We start from the raw sequence: 20,472 nt of genomic DNA, 5'->3' as shown, positions 1-20,472 counted from the left end.
TAGCACCTCGGTCGCTCCGACATATCTGATGGCGACTGTAGTACTACTGTAAACTTTTTTGCTAATCTATATTGAGCCATACGAGTATCACAGAGCCAGTTAGGAAACTAGAATGATAGGTCCGAAAAAGAGAGTGTCAAATTCGGAAGTTAACTATAGTCTGGCAAACCCTTCGAGCAACACCGGCTTCCGACACGTCGGAAGGGAGGAGCCCAAGCGATATCTTACCGTACAAATCGTTCTGCCATTTTTTGCGGGGGAAAACGTGCACACACAGTCGCACTTCTCACTCACTACTTGCAAAATCCAATCTCTAATTAGGATTGTTCATTTTTTTTTAATGTTCTATTTCGAAAACCATTTCGAGATATTAGGTTTTTAAACAGTTTCCGATATTTGCTGCGATATAATAATCGAGGATTGAAGATATTTCAACAAATATACTGATGACCTTAGTTTGACCTTCTCGCGAGGCTGAATATAATAATGTCATCGTATAGTAAAAGTTATCGAACCATAGTAAATAATCCGTCACTCACGTAATTGTCAAAGATGTCATTGTCATCAATTGTCATAATAAAAAAATTCAGTTAAACCGCTAGTTTCTTACGATTTGATTTATAATTTTTAATACCTAAACAGTAGATTTTGATTGCTTAATATATCAAAAACCTTGTTTCCACTTGTGGGAATGATTTACAAAAATTATAGTCCGCGAAGACCTACGTGAAAGACCGTGTTGTCGTGAAGTAAATGTGGAATGGAATACTTCAAGTGTTACACACAATATTGCTGTGAGGATCACGTCGATGTAAGTATAAAATTAATATTATTTTACTACGAATATTTAAAAGTCCATTTTGGTGGTCGGGTCACTATTACCTATTTATTTTCTGTGATGATGTGGCCAGAATATCTAAAGACAAACCGTTTAACACAGCTTGTCCGCTACTAGCTCCGTTTTACTGATTTGAAGTTAAATTCAACAAACAGACATACATATATGTAACTTGCAAGCAATAAATCATATACATACAAAAATACATAGTTATATTCAAAATACAACATGAAACTGAAAAGATAATTTCTAATTTCCAGGTACCTACAAGTTGCAGTTCAAGGCTCAAGCTGCTGATATCACGATCATGGCGGACAAAACTAAAGTTAATAAAGAGTTGTGAAAAATAAAACATGTCTTATTTTTTACTTTTTTATTAATTTACGAAAAACCTGTTTCCCAAAAAAGTGTATACATTATATGTTCAACATGTTCTGCACGTAAGGTTGACATTGAGGGCTTTGTTTAGTAGCATTCAGTTGAAGTTGATTTAGGTTCTACTCTTGTTGATCCAGAAAATAATTGTATAGTTTATTATTAAATCTATGCCCACGCCCAGGCACTATTCTTGCTATAACTTTACATTCTCCGCCTTCTCTAGAAATTTGTACATTATATACATCCAATAAAACTAAGGGATATAACTTAAGGCAGATTTGTGGAATCAGCTTTCACAAATTTAGCGTATTTTGAGATTATTGATTTAGGGATTCAAATAATACGACGATATTATTTATAGATTCATTAAATAAACTGTTCTTTTATTTTTTCGTAGTTTTGCGAGGATAGCTATAAGCTCGACAGGGCACGAGCGATAGAGAGGCAAATAGAATACCGAATATCCGGCAAAGTGGCCAAATACCGAATAGTTGCCGAATATTCCTGGCAACTGTAATTGTATTGTAATATATCATATTATATAATGTCGTTTATGGTGACAATTTCTCATTTTGTCATTGCAAAGCCATTCCTGAGCTAAATAAAAGAAGCAATCATTTATTTTTATTACAAGGGGCAAAGATGTTATTTAATACCTCATGGTAACATATTGATATCCAAACATACGAAACGATACAAAATTGAACCACGAGAGAAGCGAATGGTTTAAAATTTAGAATATTGACAGTTGCGGAGGTCTCAAGGCATGAGGGTTAAACAAACTGTGTTACAGTGCAACACGTAATTCTTCACACCAACACGAGGAAACCATTTATTATTCAAATTAATTTATTAAAAGTTCTTTCTATCGGCCAAGGCGAGGGAAATATCTTTCTTCATAAAGGATTTCTTGTCTCGCCCGTCAAGTTTTATATGGATGGTGCGGTCATATCATAGAGTGCCGTCGCCCATTCACACCTGCAACTGGACAATATGAAGTGTAAATTACAAATTATTTTATTCATCATACTTCACTGTTTGGTAACTAAGGAAAGTAAAATTGGCTTAATATGGATACTTAGAAAGATAAATCTGTAATATTTTGCTAACACCGAACGACTGCCTGCCCACCATTGGATAATATTATTCTTACGTGTCGCATCGTCATCTCCAGAACCCACGAATCACTTTGCAGAAATCAATAAAAGGCCTGCTAAAAGAGCCTACTTGGCATGGTTTTGAGGGGACGTTTATTACAGACTTCTAAATCCAGCCGCACGTTTCTGACGGCCGAGTACCTATACGTGATGCAGGTGGATCAAGTGCGCACTCCCCCCGTATATATCACGAACTCCATGAGTCCCGTTTCCGTCGGATTGCTGTGTGCGGTGGTCACGCATTTAGGCAAGAGGATGGGGAAGAAAATTTCACATTGTGAACTTACCTTAATGTTAAGAATAATTTTTCCTATTATATATTATAATATCTATATTGAAAATTACATTCGCCATTTAAAATCTTATAAATTAACGTAAAAAATTAAATTTTATATATTCATATAAATACCTATATATTATATTATTATTAAATATTTAATAATAATAATAATATAAATAAATATTTAATTATAATAATAATAATAAATATTTAATTATAATAATATTAATAAATATTTAATAATCTCTTTTTTTTTCATAATAATATCTATATTGAAAATTACATTCGCCATTTAAAATCTTATAAATTAACGTAAAAAATTAAATTTTATATATTCATATAAATACCTATATATTATATTATTATTAAATATTTAATAATAATAATAATATAAATAAATATTTAATTATAATAATAATAATAAATATTTAATTATAATAATATTAATAAATATTTAATAATCTCTTTTTTTTTCATAATAATATCTATATTGAAAATTACATTCGCCATTTAAAATCTTATAAATTAACGTAAAAAATTAAATTTTATATATTCATATAAATACCTATATATTATATTATTATTAAATATTTAATAATAATAATAATATAAATAAATATTTAATTATAATAATAATAATAAATATTTAATTATAATAATATTAATAAATATTTAATAATCTCTTTTTTTTTCATAATAATATCTATATTGAAAATTACATTCGCCATTTAAAATCTTATAAATTAACGTAAAAAATTAAATTTTATATATTCATATAAATACCTATATATTATATTATTATTAAATATTTAATAATAATAATAATATAAATAAATATTTAATTATAATAATAATAATAAATATTTAATTATAATAATATTAATAAATATTTAATAATCTCTTTTTTTTTCATAATAATATCTATATTGAAAATTACATTCGCCATTTAAAATCTTATAAATTAACGTAAAAAATTAAATTTTATATATTCATATAAATACCTATATATTATATTATTATTAAATATTTAATAATAATAATAATATAAATAAATATTTAATTATAATAATAATAATAAATATTTAATTATAATAATATTAATAAATATTTAATAATCTCTTTTTTTTTCATAATAATATCTATATTGAAAATTACATTCGCCATTTAAAATCTTATAAATTAACGTAAAAAATTAAATTTTATATATTCATATAAATACCTATATATTATATTATTATTAAATATTTAATAATAATAATAATATAAATAAATATTTAATTATAATAATAATAATAAATATTTAATTATAATAATATTAATAAATATTTAATAATCTCTTTTTTTTTCATAATAATATCTATATTGAAAATTACATTCGCCATTTAAAATCTTATAAATTAACGTAAAAAATTAAATTTTATATATTCATATAAATACCTATATATTATATTATTATTAAATATTTAATAATAATAATAATATAAATAAATATTTAATTATAATAATAATAATAAATATTTAATTATAATAATATTAATAAATATTTAATAATCTCTTTTTTTTTCATAATAATATCTATATTGAAAATTACATTCGCCATTTAAAATCTTATAAATTAACGTAAAAAATTAAATTTTATATATTCATATAAATACCTATATATTATATTATTATTAAATATTTAATAATAATAATAATATAAATAAATATTTAATTATAATAATAATAATAAATATTTAATTATAATAATATTAATAAATATTTAATAATCTCTTTTTTTTTCATAATAATATCTATATTGAAAATTACATTCGCCATTTAAAATCTTATAAATTAACGTAAAAAATTAAATTTTATATATTCATATAAATACCTATATATTATATTATTATTAAATATTTAATAATAATAATAATATAAATAAATATTTAATTATAATAATAATAATATTAATAATATTAATAATATTAATAATATTAATAATATTAATAATATTAATAATATTAATAATATTAATAATATTAATAATATTAATAATATTAATAATATTAATAATATTAATAATATTAATAATATTAATAATATTAATAATATTAATAATATTAATAATATTAATAATATTAATAATATTAATAATATTAATAATATTAATAATATTAATAATATTAATAATATTTTTAAAATATTATAAATAAATAATTAATTATATTTATAATTCTTGAACCATTTCTAATAATTTTTCTTTAAAAAAAAAATTAAAAATAAGCTAAATTAAGCTTTTGGGTTCATACCCCAAATATGAAGGAAATCCCTTTTTTTTAAAAAATAAAGTGCCTGAAAAAAAGGATTATTCTGATAGGATAAATTATGTAGAATTCTACCTTTATTATATTTTATAGAATCAAACTATATCTAATAACATCAAAAATTATTGTGCATCATACACTAAAATATACCCATAAAGAACTTGAATTCTTTTTGAAATAATTTAAATTTCTATTTTATATTTTTTATTTATTAAATTTAAATAAAATATTTTTTATGTTTATTTTATTTTTTAGAACATTAATTTCTATTTCCTCCAATTCATGGTTTGGATGTTGAGTTGGATTAGAAATTAACTTATTAAGATTTATCCCCCTTATTTCTAACTCAAAAAATTTACTTTCTTCTGAAGCATCCTTAAAATACTTTCTCATCCAATCTATTGCATCAATCAATTTCCTATTTATTATTCTTATAAAAATATTATTTATAAATTTAGAAATAAATATTGTATCTATTATAATAAATTCAACTTTATTAATAAAAATAGGTTCAGCCCCCTTTCACTTTTGATTTCCCAATATTATAGAAGGTTTATCTTGATTAAATTGTTTTATTTTAATAACATGACAAAAAATTTCCCCCATAATTTTATTATCATATTATTTTCATAATAAATTTTTAATTATTATTTTAATTTTAAATGTAATTATTGGAGCTATTGGAGGATTAAATCAAACTTCTTTACGTAAATTAATAGCTTTTTCATCAATTAATAATTTAGGATGAATATTATCATCAATTATAATTAGAGAAAATTTATGATTGTTTTATTTTTGTTTTTATAGATTTTTAAATAGATTATTATGCATAATATTTTTTATATTCAATATTTATTTTATTAACCAATTATTTATCATCAATTTCAATAATTTAATTAAAATATCTCTTATAATTAATTTTTTATCATTAGGTGGATTACCGCCATTTATTGGATTCTTCCCAAAATGAATAGTAATTAATTTTATATTAAAAAATAATTTTTTCATTTTAACATTTATTTTTGTAATAATAAGATTAATTATATTATTATACTATATCCGAATTATTTACTCTTCTTTAATATTCAATTATTTAAAACTAAAATGATTTAAAATTAAAATTAAAAATAATTCTTTATTTTTTATTAATTTTTTAAGAATAATTTCCTTATTAGGAATAATTACTAGAACTTTTTTTTACTTATAAGGTTTTAAGTTAATTAAAACTAATAATCTTCAAAATTATTTATAAAGAAAAATTTCTTTAAGCCTTAGAGTTTATCCCATCTTAAAATTTGCAATTTTATATTATATTTTAACTATAAGACCCATTTTATAATAAAAGAGAAACTTTCTCGTTAATAAATTTACAATTTATCGCTTATTCTCAGCCATTTTATTAGCGAAAATGATTATATTCTACAAATCATAAAGATATTGGAACATTATATTTTATTTTTGGTATTTGAGCTGGAATAGTAGGAACTTCTTTAAGTTTACTTATTCGTGCAGAATTAGGAAATCCTGGATCCTTAATTGGTGATGATCAAATTTATAATACTATTGTAACTGCTCATGCTTTTATTATAATTTTTTTTATAGTAATACCTATTATAATTGGTGGATTTGGTAATTGATTAGTACCACTAATATTAGGTGCCCCAGATATAGCTTTTCCCCGAATAAATAATATAAGATTTTGATTATTACCCCCATCTATTATACTCTTAATTTCAAGTAGAATCGTAGAAAATGGAGCAGGTACAGGATGAACAGTATATCCCCCACTTTCATCAAATATTGCTCATAGAGGAAGATCTGTAGATTTAGCCATTTTTTCTCTTCACTTAGCTGGAATTTCTTCAATTTTAGGAGCCGTTAATTTTATTACAACTATTATTAATATACGACCTAATAATATATCACTAGATCAAATACCCCTTTTTGTATGAGCTGTAGGTATTACTGCCCTCTTACTACTTCTCTCATTACCAGTATTAGCAGGTGCTATTACCATACTTTTAACAGATCGAAATCTTAATACCTCATTTTTTGATCCTGCTGGTGGAGGTGATCCTATTCTTTATCAACACTTATTTTGATTTTTTGGTCATCCTGAAGTCTACATTTTAATTTTACCGGGATTTGGTATAATTTCCCACATTATTTCTCAAGAAAGAGGAAAAAAAGAAACATTTGGATGCTTAGGGATAATTTATGCCATATTAGCAATTGGCTTATTAGGATTTGTCGTTTGAGCACATCATATATTTACAGTAGGTATAGATATTGACACTCGAGCTTATTTTACATCAGCTACAATAATTATTGCTGTTCCTACAGGAATTAAAATTTTTAGTTGATTAGCCACTCTTCACGGTACTCAAATTAATTATAGACCATCTATATTATGAAGTTTAGGATTTGTTTTTCTATTCACAGTAGGAGGTTTAACAGGTGTTATTTTAGCTAACTCCTCAATTGATGTTACTCTCCATGATACTTATTATGTAGTAGCCCATTTTCATTATGTTCTCTCTATAGGGGCTGTATTTGCCATTATAGGAGGATTTGTCCACTGATATCCATTATTTACCGGATTATCATTAAATCCCTATTTATTAAAAATTCAATTTTTCACTATATTTATTGGGGTAAATTTAACATTTTTTCCCCAACATTTCTTAGGATTAGCTGGCATACCCCGACGATATTCTGATTATCCAGATACCTATACTTCATGAAATATTATTTCTTCATTAGGATCTTATATTTCTTTAATTGCAACAATATTAATATTAATTATTATTTGAGAATCTATGATTAGAAAACGAATTATTTTATTCCCATTAAATATAAACTCCTCTATTGAATGATACCAAAATCTTCCACCAGCAGAACATTCTTATAGCGAATTACCTATTTTAAGAAATTTCTAATATGGCAGATTATATGTAATGGATTTAAACCCCATTTATAAAGGAATATCCTTTTTTTAGAAATGGCAACTTGATCTAATTTTAATCTTCAAAATAGAGCTTCTCCATTAATAGAACAAATTATTTTTTTTCATGATCATACATTAATTATCTTAATTATAATTACAATTTTAGTTGGATATTTAATAATTAGCTTATTTTTTAATTCCTATATTAATCGATTTTTATTAGAAGGACAAATAATTGAATTAATTTGAACAATTTTACCAGCAATTACTTTAATTTTCATCGCTTTACCTTCTTTACGTCTTCTGTACTTATTAGATGAATTAAATAATCCCTTAATCACATTAAAATCTATTGGTCATCAATGATATTGAAGTTATGAATATTCAGATTTTCACAATATTCAATTTGATTCATATATAATTCCCCAAAATGAAATAAATAATAATAATTTTCGTTTATTAGATGTTGATAATCGAATTGTTATTCCTATAAATAACCAAATTCGAATTATAATTACAGCAACAGATGTTATCCATTCTTGAACAGTACCTTCATTAGGTGTAAAAGTAGATGCTAACCCAGGTCGACTTAATCAAACTAATTTTTTTATTAATCGTCCTGGAATTTTTTATGGGCAATGTTCTGAAATTTGTGGAGCAAATCATAGTTTTATACCTATTATAATTGAAAGTATTTCAATTAAAAATTTTATTAATTGAGTTAATAATTATTCTTCATTAGATGACTGAAAGCAAGTACTGGTCTCTTAAACCATTTTATAGTAAATTAGCAATTACTTCTAATGAAATAAAGAATTAGTTAAATCCCAATAACATAAATATGTCAAATTTAAATTATTACTCTAGTAATATTCTTTTATCCCTCAAATAATACCAATTAATTGAATAATTTCCTTCTTTTTTTTTATTTGTGTTTTTATCTTATTCAATATTTTAAATTATTATATTTTTAACTTAAAAATAAATAATATAGAAAATAATAAAAAAACACCTTTAAAAAATTTCAATTGAAAATGATAAATAATTTATTTTCAATTTTTGATCCAACAACTAATTTTTTTAACCTATCAATTAATTGAATTAGAACATTAATTGGTTTAATATTTATTCCTTATTCATTTTGATTAATCCCTAATCGATTTATAATTTTATGAAACATTATTTTAAATACACTACATAAAGAATTTAAAACATTACTAGGTACTAATGGATTAAATGGATCAACTTTTATTTTTGTTTCAATATTTTCATTTATCCTATTTAATAATTTTTTAGGATTATTCCCCTATATTTTCACAAGTACTAGTCATCTAACCCTCTCATTATCTATTTCTCTCCCACTATGATTAAGATTTATATTTTATGGGTGAATTAACAACTCTCAACATATATTTGCTCATATAATCCCCCAAGGAACTCCTAGTATTTTAATACCATTTATGGTTTTAATTGAAACTATTAGTAATATTATTCGACCTGGAACTTTAGCTGTTCGATTGACAGCAAATATAATTGCAGGTCATTTATTAATAACTTTATTAAGAGGAACTGGACCTTATATAGCTTCTTATTTTATTATTGTCTTAGTGATAATTCAAATATTATTAATAATCTTAGAGTCAGCTGTCGCTATTATTCAATCATATGTAATCTCAATCCTAAGAAATCTCTATGCTAGTGAAGTTAATTAATTAAACAACCAATGACAACACACCACAATCACCCTTATCATTTAGTAGATTATAGACCATGACCTTTAACAGGAGCTATTGGAGTTTTAACTTTAGTAACAGGTATGGTAAAATGATTTCATAATTTTAATATAAATTTATTAATTCTAGGATATATTATTACAATTCTAACAATATATCAATGATGACGGGATATTTGTCGAGAAGGTACTATACAAGGTAAACATACAATTTTAGTTTCAAAAGGACTTCGATGAGGGATAATTTTATTTATTATCTCAGAAGTTTTTTTTTTTATTTCCTTTTTTTGAGCATTTTTTCATAGAAGTTTATCCCCAAACATTGAAATTGGTATAATATGACCACCTATAAGAATTATACCTTTTAACCCATTTCAAATTCCTTTATTAAATACTATTATTTTAATTACTTCAGGAATTACAGTAACTTGAGCACATCATGCTTTAATAGAAAATAACTTTACCCAAACTACTCAAGGTCTTTTTATTACGGTTATATTAGGTATTTATTTTACTATTTTACAAGCTTATGAATATATTGAAGCACCTTTTACTATTGCAGATAGAGTTTATGGATCAACTTTTTTTATGGCCACAGGATTTCATGGACTTCATGTTATAATTGGGACAATTTTTTTATTTATTTGTTTAATACGACATATAAATAATCATTTTTCATGTAACCATCATTTTGGATTTGAAGCTGCTGCCTGATATTGACATTTTGTAGATGTAGTATGATTATTCCTTTACATCTCTATTTATTGATGAGGAAATTAACTATTTATATAATATATTTAGTATATTTGACTTCCAATCAAAAAGTTTAATTATTTGTTAATATAAATAATTATTATAATAATATTAATTTCAATTATTTTTATCATTTTAGCGAATATTATAATATTTTTATCAGTAATCTTATCTAAAAAATCATTTACTGACCGAGAAAAATCCTCCCCATTTGAGTGTGGTTTTGACCCAAAATCTTCAGCCCGTATTCCTTTTTCCCTTCATTTTTTTCTAATTACAGTTATTTTTTTAATTTTTGATGTAGAAATTGCTTTAATTTTCCCCATAATTGCCACATTCACACATGTAAACCTAATTATTTGAACAAAAATTAGATTTTTTTTCATATTTATCTTAATTTTAGGACTTTATCATGAATGAAATCAAAATATATTAAAATGAACTAATTAATACTATAATTATATAAACATTATATATATATATATATATATATATATATATATATATATTAATATATTTAGGATAATAGTTTAAAAAAAAACATTTGATTTGCAATCAAAAAATATTAAATTTCTATTTTATCTTAAAAATAAGAAGCAATAATGCATTTAATTTCGACTTAAAAGATAGAGTTTAAATAACTCCTTATTTATATTATTAATTGAAACCAAATAGAGGTATATCACTGTTAATGATAAAATTGAAATTTTATTTCCAATTAAAGAAATAAAAATATTAAAATTAAGCTGCTAACTTAATTTTTAGTGGTTAAATTCCATTATTATTTCTATTTATATAGTTTAAATAAAACATTACATTTTCATTGTAAAAATAAAAATTAACTTTTTTTTATAAATATTTTATCTAAAGATTAAAAATCTCCCTAATATCTTCAATATCATGCTCTATATATAAGCTATTTAAATAAATAAATAAAATAAATAATATAATAATTATTCATAAAACAAATCTAAATAAATAAATTTTAAAATTATTTATTTGATAAAAATAGTAAAAAATAGAATATTTCTTTAAAATTAAAAATATTCCCTGACCTCTATATATTTCTCTTCATCCCATATCAACAATTTTTAATAAATTTTGACCAAAATTTAAAAAATTATATCTTAAACCATAAGTTGATAAATTAGGTATAAATCACATTAATCTTAAAAAATTTCTTAAAGTATAAGTACATAAAAATTTATTTAAAGAATAAATTTTTATATTTCTAATTAAATAACCCATCAATATACCCAATAAACTTACATAAATAACTATTATTTTCATATTAAAAGATAAATAAATTATATATGGATATGAAAAAATTATTCATCTTAAAAATCTTCCTCTTACAACTCTTATAAATAATAAAGTAAATATACTTTTTAATATTGTAAAATCCTCATCATATAAATTATAAACTCTTAATAAATTAAAATCATTAATTATTAAATATATTATCAAACGAAATCTATAATATATAGTTAAACCAGTAGAAATATAATATAAAAAAAAAACAAATATATTTAAATATCTCATAGAAACTATATCTAAAATTATATCCTTAGAATAAAACCCAGCTAAAAAGGGAATCCCACATAAAGCCATATTAGAAATATTTAAACATAAAGAAGTAAAAGGTAAATAATATCTAATTCCCCCTATATAACGAATATCTTGAATATTATTTATTATGTGAATAACTACACCAGCACATATAAATAATAAAGCCTTAAATATAGCATGAGTTAATAAATGAAAAAATGCCAAATCTGGTAAACCTATTCTTAAAATTCTTATTATTAACCCTAATTGTCTTAAAGTAGATAATGCAATAATTTTTTTTAAATCAAACTCATAATTCGCAGTAACACCAGCTATAAATATAGTTAAACCAGATAATAATAATAAAATTTTTAATATAAATAAATCTAATAATAAATTATTAAATCGAATTAATAAATAAATTCCAGCTGTAACTAAAGTCGATGAATGCACTAACGCTGAAACAGGAGTAGGAGCAGCTATAGCTGCAGGTAATCAAGATCTAAAAGGAATTTGAGCTCTCTTTGTTATTGCAGCCATAATAATTATAACCCCAACTATCCCCATAGAAAAATCCTCAGATATAAAATTTAAATAAAAAATATAATTTCAACTTCCATAATTTATTATTCAAGAAATAGAAATTAAAATACAAACATCCCCGACTCGATTAGAAAGAGCTGTTAATATACCAGCATTATAAGACTTTACATTTTGATAGTAAATTACTAAACAATAAGATACTAATCCTAAACCATCCCATCCTAAAAAAATTCTAATTATATTTGGTCTAATAATTAATAAAATCATAGAAAAAACAAATAATAAAACTAAAATAATAAAACGATTTAAATTCCTTTCAGAATGTATATATCTCTTTCTATAAAAAATCACAACAGAAGAAATCAAAGAAACAAATATTATAAATAATAAAGATATTCAATCTAATAAAATTGATATAACAATTATATTAGAATTAAAAGAAATAATTTCCCATTCTAAAAAAATAATTATATTATTGTAAATAAAATAAACTATAAATAAAAAATTTATTATTCTAAAAAAAAATAAAAAAAAAAATCTTAAAAAACAAATGAAATTTTTTTGAATAACCTAAAATGAATATATTCACATTTTTGACACCACAAATCAATATTTTATTTAAATTATTTAAGTAAAATCAAATTATTCTGTAATCAATTTTCACAATTAAAATATTTAAAGGTAGTCAATGTAAAAGTAATATTAAATATTCTCGAGATACGCCTGTATAAAATCTATAAATTCCACAATAATATTTACCATGTTGAGTGTAAGAATATAAATATAATCTATATCCTGCTCTAAAGAAAGAAATCAACATTAAAAAAATTATCGAAAATCAACATCATCTAACTAATCTATTAATTAATATAATTTCCCCTATTAAATTTAATGAGGGTGGGGCAGCTATATTACTCGATATTAATAAAAATCATCATAATCTTATTGAAGGAATAAAATTTATTATCCCCTTATTAATAAACAAACTTCGTCTATGTAAACGTTCATAGTTAATATTAGCTAAACAAAATATCCCTGAAGAACATAAACCATGTCCAATTATTAATACATAGGAACCTAAAAACCCCCAATATCTTATTGTTATAATTCCCCCAATAACTAAACTTATATGAGCTACTGATGAATATGCAATTAAAGATTTAATATCAACCTGACAAAAACAATTTAAACTAACATAAAACCCTCCTAATAAACTAATAATAATTCAAATAAAATTAAATTTTAAACCTACTTGTTGTAAAAAAATCATAACTCGTAATAGCCCATAACCTCCTAATTTTAATATAATTCCAGCTAAAATTATTGACCCAGATACAGGAGCTTCTACATGAGCTTTAGGTAATCATAAATGAACAAAATATATAGGTATTTTTACTAAAAAAGCTATAATTATTCTAAAATAAAGTAAATATATATTTAAATTCAAAAATTTTATAAAATAAATTATAATATAATTTTCTTTATTAAAAATAAAAAAAACCCCTAATAATAAAGGCAATGAAGCAAATAAAGTATAAAATAATAAATATAAACCAGCTTGAATTCGTTCAGGTTGATATCCCCACCCCATAATTAATAGTAATGTGGGAATTAATCTCCCCTCAAAAAATAAATAAAATATAAATAAATTTATTACTGAAAAAGTTATATATAATATAATTAATAAAAAAATAATATTAAATAAAAAAAAATTAATATAAAATTTTAATTTAAATAAATTTTCTCTTGCTATTAACATTAAACCACAAATTCAAATTCTTAATAGAATTAAACCAAAAGAAATTATATCACACCCAAATATATAACTTAAATTTCTAAAATTATATAATCTAATTGTTAAATTTATAAATAAAAATATTATAACAAATAAAAATATTTGAACCAATCAAAATATATTTTTTATAAAACATAAAGGAATCATAAAAATTATTATAAATAAAAATTTTAACATTTACAATAAATTAAATCTTTGAAAATAATCATTACCGTGAGTTCGAATTATTGAAACTAAAATTGACAACCCTAAAGCCCCTTCACAAACTGCAAAAACTAAAAATACTATTAATATATATATATTATAATTTATAAATCTTAAAATTATTAACATAAATAAAAAAATTCTTAAAACTATAAACTCTAAACTTAATAAAATAATTAATAAATGTTTATGTTTAGATACAAAAATTAAATTGCCAATAACAAATATAAAAATAACCACTAATAAAATATTATATATTTTCATTAGTTTTTTTTGTTTTTATAGTTTAAAAAAAACATTGGTCTTGTAAATCAAAAATAAGATTTTTCTTTAAAAACTTCAAAGAAAAAGAAAACTCTTTATCAATAATCTCCAAAATTATTATTTTAATTAAACTATCCTTTGAAATTTTATTTTTATCTTTATCAATAATAACATTATCATTATTTATATTTTTTCTAATACATCCACTATCTATAGGATTATTAATTTTAACTCAAACTGTATTTACCTGTTTATTAACAGGAATATTAATTAATACTTATTGATTTTCGTATATCTTATTCCTAACTTTTTTAGGAGGATTATTAGTCTTATTTATTTACGTATCAAGTATTGCTTCTAATGAACTCTTTAAAAATAATTTTTTTTTTATTAAATTTATTTTTATTAGTTTTAACTTAATTTTAATAATTAGTTTATTCTCTTCATTAAAATTAAACTGAATAAATATTTCATTTAATGATGAAATAAATAATTTATTTAATAATAATTTATTTTTTAATAATGAAAATAAAATTAGATTATCTAAATTATATAACAATCAAACATTTATATTAATAATAATATTAATTATTTATCTTTTTATTGTTCTAGTAACAGTTGTAAAAATTACTAATATTTTTTTTGGACCTTTACGATCATCAATATAATATTTTACTAATGATAAATAATTATAAACCTTTACGAAAAACTCACCCCATTTTTAAAATTATTAATGGTTCATTAATTGATTTACCCTCACCATCTAATATTTCAACATGATGAAATTTCGGATCTTTACTAGGATTATGTTTAATAATTCAAATTTTAACTGGATTATTTTTAACAATATATTACACTGCTAATATTGAAATAGCATTTTTTAGTGTAAATTACATTTGCCGAAATGTAAATTATGGATGATTAATTCGAACTTTACATGCTAATGGAGCATCATTTTTTTTTATTTGTGTTTATCTCCATATTGGACGAGGAATCTATTATGAATCATTTAATTTAAAATATACTTGAATAGTGGGAGTAATTATTCTATTTTTATTAATAGGAACAGCTTTCATAGGTTACGTTTTACCTTGAGGACAAATATCATTTTGAGGAGCAACAGTTATTACTAATTTATTATCAGCAATCCCATATTTAGGAAATATACTAGTAAATTGAATTTGAGGTGGATTTGCTGTTGATAATGCAACATTAACACGATTTTATACATTTCACTTTCTTCTCCCATTTATTCTCGCAATAATGACAATAATTCACCTATTATTTTTACACCAAACAGGATCTAATAATCCTTTAGGTATTAATAGAAACTTAGATAAAATTCCCTTTCACCCATTTTTTTCACTCAAGGATTTAGTGGGATTTTTAATCATATTATTTATTTTAATTATATTAACCATAATTAATCCATATCTTTTAGGAGACCCAGATAATTTTATCCCCGCTAATCCATTAGTTACCCCTGTCCATATTCAACCTGAATGATATTTTTTATTTGCCTATGCAATCTTACGATCTATCCCCAATAAACTAGGAGGAGTTATTGCTTTAATCATATCTATTTTAATTTTAATTATTCTACCTTTAACCTTTAATAAAAAAATTCAAGGAATTCAATTCTACCCAATTAACCAAATTTTATTTTGATCTATAGTAACTACAGTTATCTTATTAACTTGAATTGGAGCCCGACCTGTAGAAGAACCTTATATTATCACAGGACAATTACTTACTATTATTTATTTTTCTTATTTTATTTTTAACCCTTTATTGAGTAAATATTGAGATAATTTAATTTTTAACTAATTAATGAGCTTGTCATAAGCATTTGTTTTGAAAACTTAAGAAAGAATTCCATATTCTATTAATTTATACTAAAAAAATTATATTTTAAATAAAAAAAATTTTTATACCAATAAATAATATTAAAAAATTTAAAGAAAGAGGTAAATATCTTTTTCAAGCTAAATATATCAACTTATCATACCGATATCGAGGTAATGTTCCCCGAACCCAAATAAAAAAAAATGAAATAAATACTAATTTTAAATAAAAAAAAAATCTTAAATCATAACCTCCCATATATATTAAAATAAATAATATACTTATAAATAAAATTCTTGAATATTCAGCTAAAAAAATTAAAGCAAACCCCCCTCTTCTATACTCAATATTAAACCCAGATACTAATTCTCTCTCACCCTCAGCAAAATCAAAAGGTGTTCGATTAGTTTCAGCCAAACTAGACGATAATCAACACAAAGATAAAGGTATTATAATAAAAATAAATCAAATTATTATTTGATAATTATTAAATTTTAATAAATTAAAATCTATAATTATAATAATAACAGATAATATAATTAAAGCTAAACTAACTTCATAAGAAATAGTTTGAGCAACTGCACGTAAACCCCCCAATAATGAATAATTAGAATTAGAAGATCAACCAGCTACTATTAATGTATAAACCCCCATACTAGTACAACAAAAAAAAAATAAAAACCCTAAATTAAATCTAATTATATTAAAATAATAAGGAATAACCATTCAAATTAATAAAGATAAAAAAAAACTAAAAATAGGAGAAAAATAATAAACAAAATAATTTGAATATATAGGATAAATTTGCTCCTTAGTAAATAATTTAACTGCATCACTAAAAGGTTGTAAAATTCCTATAATACCTAATTTATTAGGCCCTTTCCGAATTTGAATATAACCTAATACCTTACGTTCTAATAAAGTTAAAAAAGCAACACCAATTAAAACTCCTAAAATTAATATTACCACACCTAAAAAAATTAATAGATAATCATTTTTTATCATATACTACCTATATAATAATATTTATATATTTATGATTTCTAAAACCATTACACTTTTCTGCCAAAATAGTTTCCTTCAAATAAATTTTAATAAAATTCTCTACAATAAAATTATTTTAAATATTTAATCCTTTCGTACTAAAATATTTCATTTATATAAAGATAGAAACCAACCTGGCTTACACCGGTTTGAACTCAGATCATGTAAGATTTTAATGATCGAACAGATCAAAATTTTAAACTTTTGCATTTAAATTTTATCTTAATCCAACATCGAGGTCGCAAACTTTTTTTTTTATTTGAACTAAAAAAAAAAATTACGCTGTTATCCCTAAGGTAATTTAATCTTTTAATCATAATTTATGGATCATTTACTCATTTATTTATGTTATATATATATATATATATATATATATAATTAAAAAAAAGTTAATTTTATTTTTCTATCACCCCAATAAAATATACTCACTAATTAAAATCTTACATTAATAAAAAAATTTTTAATTAATAACATATATAAAACTCTATAGGGTCTTCTCGTCTTTTAAAAATATTTTAACTTTTTAATTAAAAAATTAATTTCTATAAATAAATATAAGACAGCTTATATCTCATCCAATCTTTCATACAAGTCACCAATTAAGAGACTAATGATTATGCTACCTTTGTACAGTCAAAATACTGCAGCCCTTTAATTCTCATCAGTGGGCAGATTAGACTTTAAATTATTTCAAAAAGACATGTTTTTGATAAACAAGTGAATATAAAATTTTGCCGAATTCCTTATAATTAATTTTTCATTAATTATATATTTTTATAATATTAATTAAATTAAATTTATAAATATACTAATTTTATCATTATAACTAAAATTTTCATATTAAATTTTATTTTTTTTATAAAAATTTAAAATATAAATTAAATTTTATTTTTAATGAAATTATTTATAAAAAATTATAATTTTTAAACAATATAAATTTTAAAATTTTCAAATAAAATATTTTTTTTTTTATAAAAATTTAAATTAAAGCTTATCCCCTAAAATATTAAATTTAATTTTTAAAAAATTTTTTAATGAAATTTTTAATTAAATTAATTTAAAATTAAATTTTTTTCTAAAAAAAACTAGATATATTTAAAAACGATTAACATTTCATTTCTAACTAAATATTAAAAATATTTTTGCTACAATAAATTTTTTATTTAATTAGCTCTTTTAAATTCGAGAATTCTTCACTTAATAAAAAAAATTTAATTAATAAACTCTGATACACAAGATACAATAATTAAAATTTACTTTTTTAATAATTCACTTTTCACATATTTCAAATTTCTTTCACAATACTAATTTATTATAAATTAAATAAATATAGATATTATTATAGATTTGACACTCTCTTTTTCGGACCTATCATTCTAGTTTCCTAACTGGCTCTGTGATACTCGTATGGCTCAATATAGATTAGCAAAAAAGTTTACAGTAGTACTACAGTCGCCATCAGATATGTCGGAGCGACCGAGGTGCTAAATATATCTGAACATGCACTCTAGCGCCTTGACAATAAAGGCGTGTTCAGATATTTGTGAGCTCCTTGGCCGCCCCGATATATCTGCGATATATGGCGACGGTACCATCGGGGTTGTTTATCCGTGGGTGTAATAACTCCTTAGAACGTAGTGGTTATATCCTCTTTGCTTAAAACTACTAATATCTGTGATCAAAGACAATTCAGTGCAGGTGACAGATTTGACGTGCGGTCTGCAGCCGCAGTTGCAATAATACACCAAATACGCAAAAATGGCCATGCTACGTGCAGTCGGTCTTGTCATTCATTTTACTATGGAAATTGACAATAACACCGACGTGTCGGAGCAGTAGTGCAGCTGCGGTCGGGAAAACGTTAAAATCACCATATTACGTGCAGTCGATATTGTCATTCATTTTACTATGGAAATTGACAATAACACCGACGCGTTTGGGCCGCCGCAGTAGTGTCGGAGCAGCAGTGCAGCTGCGGTTGGAAACGGACAGTCACCTTTACAGTTCGTTGTTTCAGGCACGCATGCTTGGCGTGAATGAATTCCTTGATGTCCAATTGTGAAATCGATTAATTTTACTTTCATATTCAAATGCGTTATAAAACAATTTAATACAGCCTCGCTTTGTTCGTTCGATTCAAACTAAAGCAAAAATTTTAACGACTTCAGTGCAGCAGTTATAAAAATAACTTTGCTTTGTTAAGTTACATGCCAAGTTACATTGTGTTCGGTTCCAAACAGGTAAGTTTAAAGACAAAATTCATACTTAGGTATATTAAGTACCTAGGTAAGGTATTAATTTTGTCTTTCAACTTACCTGTTTGGAACCGAACACAATGTAACTTGGTATATAAAACTTAACATTTTTTAAATATGATTTTGGATAATTTGGATGGTAGGATGAAACAAGTTGAGACTTTATAGGTATACAGACAAAAATGAAGAGTTGATAAACTAAAAAACTTTAGTAAAGTTTAATAAATTTGTAAAGTTGTCTACGTGACATGTTTTCATATTATTCTAATTTCTCATGCTCTGAAAGAGGGTCGTTGTTGTTCTAAAAGGTGTGCAGAAAATGATACGTGTCTGCACTAGAGCTTTCGAATGTAAAATACATTCGAAATACGATTTTTATAATTTTAATTTTTTTACGATAAGCAATTGAAATTTGAGTTTAAATGGATTTGTTATACAATTTCCAGTCTGATATTTGACTCTCCATTCCATAAATAATGATATATTTGCCTAAATTGGAAGTACCCTTCTGTGCGGTTTAAGAGGAATTTCCTCCCGCGGACGCTTCGGCAGTGGAATGAGCTCCCTACCGAGATTTTCCCGA

At 22.9% G+C, this 20,472-nt stretch overlaps 2 protein-coding genes and 1 pseudogene across 3 annotated transcripts in view; 1 reads left to right on the top strand and 2 right to left on the bottom strand.

Moving 5' to 3' along the window:
* LOC134741691 (uncharacterized) overlaps positions 1 to 20,472 on the bottom strand; it is a 136,188-nt gene that overhangs the window by 109,743 nt on the left and 5,973 nt on the right. The gene's annotated exons all lie outside the window — the stretch shown is intronic.
* Positions 11,317 to 12,434, bottom strand: LOC134741708 (NADH-ubiquinone oxidoreductase chain 5-like; annotated as a pseudogene).
* Positions 15,244 to 16,576, top strand: LOC134741697 (cytochrome b-like). The gene is given in 1 exon segment (XM_063674574.1): positions 15,244 to 16,576. A coding segment is annotated over 1 exon segment (828 nt). The 5' UTR covers positions 15,244 to 15,423; the 3' UTR covers positions 16,252 to 16,576.

This window comes from Cydia strobilella, chromosome 5 (genome assembly GCF_947568885.1).
Source record: "Cydia strobilella chromosome 5, ilCydStro3.1, whole genome shotgun sequence".
NCBI lineage: Eukaryota > Metazoa > Arthropoda > Insecta > Lepidoptera > Tortricidae > Cydia > Cydia strobilella.
This window is presented reverse-complemented; position numbering and strand designations above follow the sequence as displayed.